This window comes from Idiotropiscis lumnitzeri, chromosome 7 (genome assembly GCF_059441095.1).
Source record: "Idiotropiscis lumnitzeri isolate Australia: NSW breed Sydney's pygmy pipehorse chromosome 7, RoL_Ilum_1.0, whole genome shotgun sequence".
Classification (NCBI taxonomy): Eukaryota; Metazoa; Chordata; class Actinopteri; order Syngnathiformes; family Syngnathidae; genus Idiotropiscis; species Idiotropiscis lumnitzeri.
Window position 1 is genome coordinate 5767888 of NC_142397.1, and position 7615 is coordinate 5775502.

Consider the following 7615-nt stretch of genomic DNA (forward strand, 5'->3'; position numbering starts at 1 on the left):
CGCCGTGAACCCCACTGGTGGCCTTCAACTGGAAGTCATCCACCACCACTAAAGTGCAGGAATGCAGCAAGATCACTTCTTGAGCTCATGGTAATCGTAACCCACGCAGGCTGGGTCTCCTAAGGACGTGCAAGTTGTGTTATACCTATATTATAATCCCTCTCTTTGCTCTTTTTATAAAGAAAAAAGGTGAAAAAAACTTTGACCGTGGTTTACTCTCACATGTCTCTCAGCAGTGAATCATGTGCTCTCTCAAGGCAGAACAACATTGTCGGCATTGTTGCCAAAATATGCAGCGGACCGCATGTCGGAATCAACCTCACGAGTTGTGCAATTGGCGTGAAAAGCACTTGACACCGGCCCCTTTCAAATTAAAGTCAACACCTTGCTATTATTCTCTGTGTCTACACCAAACACGCGGTTGTGTTTGGTGCTCGGAAAATATGACACAGTTCCTGTGTGCCTTCATCGTGGTGGGATCAGTGTTGTGGAAGCTTTTTTGGGTTTTTTTCCCCCCAACAGAGCCGTATAAAAGTCAGCGGTACCTGCAGCACTTTGTGTTTACCGTTTCCACTTTGCGGTTAGTAGGCTGCACTGTGCGCCACACTTCTTTGGGCACAAGCTATTTGGCCGTTCATGAACTCCAGACTGCAGAATGGTGAGTCCACTCGAAACGACATTTCAAGTGCCGGAAATCGTTTGTGTTAAAAAACAGGCAGGTTTGTTTCGGTATGTTTGGCAGGTTTTGAAAAGCTGTCTTTTTCATGTCTTGTATAAAAACAACTTGAGTCGCTGGAGACCCTGCCCACTCATTAAGTGTGAAATTATGCTAAAAAAGGACATTTTGATTTAGATGTCTAGTGTATGTATTAAACGGCTAATTTCAGACCAAATATGTGGACACGACATCCAACATTTGCATCCGAGCAGCCGAACTACAGTCATGTCAAATCTAAACCTTTCGCAGAGCTGCAGTGTTGTTGGATGCATTAATCAGCGTTAGCTTCTGATAATTGATATCAACACATGACAGGGTGTCTTTGGTTTATGAATTCTTATCATACAACAGCCACGTAACCGATGCTTCAAATGAAAAAAAAAAAGCGCCTGTATGACTCGTATTCAGCTGTTGCCGGGTAAATTAGGCGGTGGCTAACACTAGATCAGTAAGTTAATTAATTGGTAAATATATATAGAATGGATAATAGATAGTAAACAAATAAAAATAAATGACAGCGGAGACTTCTGGACATAACGTACATTAGTATATGTAGGAATGCGTGGTAGTCGATCACAACACAGTAATAAAGTAGTAATTACACCAAATATTTGCATGAAAAACACTTCTAAGCCATGAATACAAACCAAATTGAGCATGCCTTCTCGTGAAGCGTGACTACGTATTTATGCGCTGTTGCACAAACGCGTACATTTTGTGAGGCTCGTGATTCTCGCGAGATTTTGACCACAGCTTTATCTCGTCATGTCTTCCCAGGTGTTGAATTGCACAGAGATTGATGATGTGCTGGAGAGGTTCTACCTGTCGCCATCTTACGGACTGGAGTTCTGCATCGGTTTCCCTGGGAATCTTGTGGTTGTACTCGGCTACCTGTTTTGTCTGCCCAAGTGGCAGAGCTGCAACGTTTACCTCTTCAACCTGGCAATCTCGGACCTCATCTTCCTCTGCACGCTGCCACGCCTCTCCTACCTCTACGCCAACCAGCAGAAAGAGACCAGCTACTACGCTTGCGTCATCAACCGCTACGTCCTGCATGTCAACCTCTACTCATCCATTCTGTTTATGGTCTGGTTGAGCATGGATCGCTTTTTGCTCATCTGACACCCGGCGCGCAACCACTTCCTGCTGAGGCCGCCGGCGGCGCTGGTCGTGAGCGCGTTGAGCTGGTTTGCCGTCAACGTGCAAGTGATCCCCATGGTAGCGCTGATGCTCCAGGATCTTCGGAGTGGAAACTGGAGTCGCTGCAATGACTTTGCCAGCCTTCAGGGGGATGTCAGCGCTTTGGGCTACAGCATGGGGCTCACCGTAACCGGCTATCTTTTACCTCTGCTCGGACTCTGCGGCTTCTCCAAACGGATTGCACAGCTACTGCAGACGCAGGAATCGGCTTTTCATCGCAGGACGGCACAGTACAAGCACGCGCTCCGAGTTGTGATTTTGGCATCGGTCATGTTTCTGGTTCTGTACACTCCGTATCATGTGATGAGAAATGTCAGGATCGCATCCCGGCAGGCCTGGGCGGAAGTGCGCTTGTGTACGAGGATGTACATAGAGGGACTCTACATCTTGACCAGACCGCTGGCCTTCTTGCACAGCGTCATCAACCCGGTCTTCTACTTCCTCATGGGGGACAAGTTCCGAAAGTTCCTAGTTGTAAAAGTTCGGAAGCTGGCCCGAAAGACAACGCCGACCAGAGCACGTGTGTGAAAACTGCATACAGCGAATATACATTTAATAAGATTTGTTTCTTTACTCTCCGCTTTTTTGGGTACAGCAGCGGCACAGCAGTTTAAACTGCCCCACCGTGTAACATTAGACAAGTTAAGACCTGAGCACATCTCGGAAGGTGTCACCGCAGCAACTAAGGTTCATTATTTGGTTGTTACTTTTTGTTAATTTTTCTAAAACGTTCCGCACAAATGGCAAAATGCATGACGTCATCTCACAAGACCTCAGAGTTTCTCATGCCAGCTTAATTCTGCCTGAGTCTGCAGCTTTTCTTTCAACGCCTCAAAAAGGAATGTTAAGAGATGAACGTAAGTAGATAAAAATATATTTGTGATATTTTATGTGAAGTATAAAGTCACACGTTCGATGCTATAGGACTCCTCTGCCACTACGCACTAAAGTTGTGTTGAGCTGTTTTTTTTTTTTGTTTTGTTTTGTTTTTTTCACTGGTTATCTTCATTATGACTGTCATTAATGCTCAGACATTTACAATTCTCGGTTTTAATAAAACATTATTTTTACTTTCTTGGGGGAAAATATATTCTAAATGGGAAAAAAAAAATGACATTATGACCTCCGGCATAAGGCCAGCAAGAAGGCTCACTGTAACCAACTCGTGATCTGATTGGCTATCGCAACTGTGTATCAATTCTGAAAGCTCATTGACTTTGATAGAACAGATGCCCGCACGATTGTATCTGAAGGCCTCGGACGAATAGTGTGTGCTACTCGTAATGTGAAACCTGCCTGGCAACACGAGCCAGCTGAATTCTGATTGGATAAAAAATCTCAAAACTCAAATACAACACTCGGATATAATATGACCATGATTTCTTGATTTTGTTAGGCCAGCAGAGAAGGCCTTGAAGACCACTGCTGACGTCACCCTGAGCCTTTGCAAAGTCAAAGAGTGATGAATCAAAAATCTGATTGAAAGACACTTTCAGTTTCATGCATACTGCATCTTGAACACAATACATGACAGAAGCAGATGTCAAAACTCAAGTACACCAAAAATATGAATCAACAAGAAGGCATTGAAAGAGCGTGAAGGTCAGTTAGAAAAGCTGCTCTGATGGCAGATACGAAAGGAAGAGAAAGGCCAAGTGTGACCGGCACTAATGCGAGGCAGTTGTTGGGAGAAAATCTGAGGTCATGGCTATGGTGGGAAGAAAATAGACTAAAATCAAAAACAGAAGGTCGAAGGAGTTCCAAAAGAACACGAAAAGCTCTGAAGGAGTTTGTGAAAAAAGTCAAGTATGTCTACTTGTTGATGACAGAACAACATTGCTCGAGGAAAATATTCGAAAGCAATTTTTTTTTATTGTACTTTTGGGTTCATTGGTTGACACATTTTGCATCACATGGAGGAAAAGACTTTCCCATCTGACGCAGCTCACAATAACATACCAATCCTAAAAACAACAAGTATCTTTCCCTGTTACACTGTTATCTTTCATTTATGTTAATATCAGTGGCCTCAGCCTTTCAAGGCCAACTTTAATGTGTTCCCTGTTTTTGTAAATGACGTCCAAAGTCGAGCTAGCCCTAACTCAGTATAACACTACTTGAAAACACACACATGACCTGTACATGCCAGTGGTGGTCAAGGCGGTCAAGGCCTTCTCTGCTGGCTAACAGAATCAAGAAAAAAAATGATCGTATTCTTCACATTGATGTCATATTAAATCCTAGTGTTGTATTTTTTTAGGTGAGTTTTTATCCAATCATAATTCGGCTAGCTTGTGTTGCCAGGCAGATTTCACAATACCAGACGCACGCACTATTCGACCCAGGCCTTCAGTTACTACGAGAAGGGCATGCACGGCTTGCGGCGACCTCAACGCTTGCGGGTACCTCGATGAGCGGAAGTGTCTCGAGTATGCGGTTTGTTGTCGTCAAAATTAGAAAATGTTGCAGGTAAGTTGCGTTGTAATGCACAAATATCTGGAAAATACAGTTTAGATAAAGATTATGGTAACAAATTGGGTTATCTGTTATCTGTTCTTGTGTTGACGTTTGTGTTTTGGTGAGTTGTGTTTCCAACTTTTTTGGGGTGCGTCACGTGACTCACTGGACGGCAGGGAGAGGAGAGATCCATTGTGCTGATGACGGCGGGAGTTGTAGCCGTTTTGAAGAATAAAAAAGTGATCATTTAATGGAGGTCTGGCGTGTGTCTTTCGAAAATGCTAAATTATATTTACTAACGTTAACTTGTGTGTGTGTGTGTCTGTGTACATATATATATATATATATATATACATAAATATATATTCAATTAGCTATATTATCAATTAAAATATTCAAGTTAAACGATTCACATTCGAATCGATAATATTCAGATTCAGTTTCTTGTGGCGCAAATATCATCCCATACTTCTCGCTTGCCTTGGTGATATACGCGTTCCGTGATTGGATACTCACTCGCGTAAGGGGGCAGCGCTAGACGGAATCAACACACCCGGAAGTCGTAACTGCGACCTTTCGAAAATATAAAAGTTGTTTTTAAACCACAATGGCCGACGGAGTGGAAACTGTGGATTTATTTGAAGATACACTTGCGAGGCCATTTTCAATACAGACCTTTCAAGAGAAACTAGGTCGTCCATCACTCAAGCAGTACTGTGTAAGTGTGTTTCTATATATTATTTGTCCTGCCGTGGGGTCATAAATTATGGTATTATGAGAAGTATTTATTCAAGTCTGACTAAGTAGGTCTTCACTGAAAGCGTGTGAAATGCACTGCCCGCCACTGGTCCATACATATTGTGCTCATGCGTACTGAAGCCACGTGACATGACAGAAGCCGTTAATGCTAAGCCATATGACGCACTGAGCGCAATTATTTTTCTCGTCGTTTATTTTTTATTAACAGCAACGAAAATAAGTGCTCCTTCCAAATCAGTAATCACCAACATGGTGCAAGTGTGTATCAGGTAGCGCACCAGTGACACGACATAGCGATTCCCTAGAAACATTGTCGAAGTGACCATTTGAAAATGTGCACATCCGCAAAGATTTATAGAAACAAAGCTATGCATATTGATAATGTTCCGCCGCTTCCTACTCCTACTCCTCCTACTCAATTATTAATTGCGACGAATCATTAACATTATCAGTGTCGTCATGTTGACGATAATCATCATCAACAGAATTAAAGGACATTTTAGTGTGTCTCAAGTGAGTGGTCCGCGAAGGCGCTTCGCTTCCAAACAGACGGGTGATCCCTGCGCAGGAAAGACGATCACGGACTAGATTCAATGATTGACAGCAGATGCAGTAAAGCAAGTCAGATGTCACTAAACATGCTTTGAACACTTACTGTAATGGCAAACAAGGCTACTAAACTGCCAATCATTATTTTCCCTTTGAGTAAATTTGCCTTAAGTCAAGCGTATGCTTCTCCTTACTTACTGGTCTGTCTGAGATTCCAAAAATAAAAGCAGTATCCATCTTGACTTGTTTAACACATGGAGACCATCATACCGGCAAACGTCTGCCAAAGCCGAAAGCGAATATCAAGGTTTGTCATTTATTAGGTGTGTATACTCCCAATCCTACTGGCAAACAGAAATGTGTTGAGCACATGCCACGCATTATGGATTTATGATCCATTTAAACAGCACTATATATTTTTTTCTCCCCACCCCAGGAGTCATTGCTTATAATACATTCCACGTTACTGTTATTATCCCTATGTAGTGGTAAAGGAATTCGGGAGCGGATCTCCAAAGGGGGCTTGAATAGCACTCACAGCACATGTAAGCACACCTGCTTACAATACGGAACAATAAACAAGATTAGTGGAGCACATAAACAGCCCACTTAACATTTACACAAAGAGGGTTTACTTATTTATATCCTTCACGCTAAATGGTTTATCCGCACTTTCAGAACAAGTTAAGGTGTATTAATTGGCACATTGGGCCACAATTTGCAAATAATTGTATGCTTCGAGATCGAGTGAACACACGGTGAAATCTTAAACATCCAAAGAAATAATTCACTCAAGGACACCCAGTTCCCACACGTTGTTTTCGGAGCAGAGAGCAGTGATTGCCAAGAATATGTTGGATCTTAAGAACTATCATATCAAAAGGAGAAAGTGTTTTTAACAAGCCTGGGCAATACATTTTTGAAAGGACACAAAGAAACCTTGGTGCAATGAAGGTACAGTCGAGATTAAATTATTGATGAGCTTCTGTTTTAAAAATACAAGTGAACATTGGAATTACCCAACGAACGTTTTTTTGTCATTGAGCTTGACAATTTTATTGAACAACTAACAAGATATTACGCAACATGCACTAGATTAAAGTCCTGAGGAACTGCTAATCAAATGCCTGTTTTACCTTTCGTAAAATGAACATTGAACAGAAAATTGAATTGCAACAAATAATGCAAATGAAATGCAAATGAAACTTAAACCAGTCCTGAATTGCTGACATAGCTCAAACAACAACTGAAAGATCCATTTAGAAATACTCACCCAAAATCAGAAAAACAAATATCTTCACAAGTCAGACTCTTCAGAAGCCGAATGGAATTTTTTTTTTTTTTCACAAACAAATTTTTCTTGACCATTTATTGCTTGTGTCATGTGACATGTTGCCCAGAACTACCACGTTTGCAAAAAAAATATAAAGTCAACATTTTTTTCTTTGCGTGGCGCAAACGGTTGCAAAAATGACGGCGGAGTTGCTGCCATTGTTAAATCATTATTTCAGTGTATAGAAATTTTAGAAAGCGATGCAGTAGGGCAGGAAAATGATGCATGGGCAAAGCCAATGATTAAAAGTGGATTATCTGTTCGGATTCACAAAGAGCTGAATAAAATTGAAATAATACACATTAAAGCACTTTATACACCACCGTTCAAATGTTTACTTGGAAATGTCCTTAGTCTTAAAGAAAAGTCGACTCTCTTCTCCCCTCAAACAATAGCGTAAAATTGATCAGATACAAAACGAAAAAAATGTTTCTTTAAAAAAAAAATTACATTTCACGTTTCAGAGTGACCCCCGAAACTCTTGAACAGTTGTGTAATTTATATATATATTTCTACAGGCTACAGAACAAAGGGAGTATTCTGTTCCTGTAAAAAATAGCACTGATTTATTGAATAAAAGGCCAAGAACTTTGCACCGA

At 41.4% G+C, this 7615-nt stretch overlaps 2 protein-coding genes across 3 annotated transcripts in view; both read left to right on the forward strand.

Annotated features, from left to right (window-relative positions):
- The first annotated feature begins 468 nt into the window (after positions 1-468).
- LOC148333220 (succinate receptor 1-like) lies at positions 469-2988 on the forward strand. Of its 2 annotated transcripts, none has more exons than XM_088301074.1 (2): positions 469-658; positions 1496-2988. In XM_088301074.1, the coding sequence occupies exon 2, from the start codon at positions 1934-1936 to the stop codon at positions 2444-2446; it is 513 nt and encodes a 170-aa protein (XP_088157200.1). In that variant the 5' UTR covers positions 469-658; positions 1496-1933; the 3' UTR covers positions 2447-2988. Both variants share the same exon structure in this region, with proteins under 2 accessions (XP_088157200.1, XP_088157201.1).
- A 1949-nt stretch (positions 2989-4937) lies between these two features.
- Positions 4938-7615, forward strand: part of p2ry12 (purinergic receptor P2Y12) — a 44908-nt gene continuing 42230 nt past the window's right edge. The window contains exon 1 of the mRNA XM_088300013.1: positions 4938-5093. The gene's annotated coding sequence lies outside the window, so the exon portion shown is untranslated. The remainder of the gene's footprint in view (positions 5094-7615) is intronic.

Coding starts and splice junctions, on each gene's coding strand:
- LOC148333220 (XM_088301074.1), top strand. CDS start 1,934: ATGGTAGCGCTGATGCTCCAGGATCTTCGGAGTGGAAACTGGAGTCGC.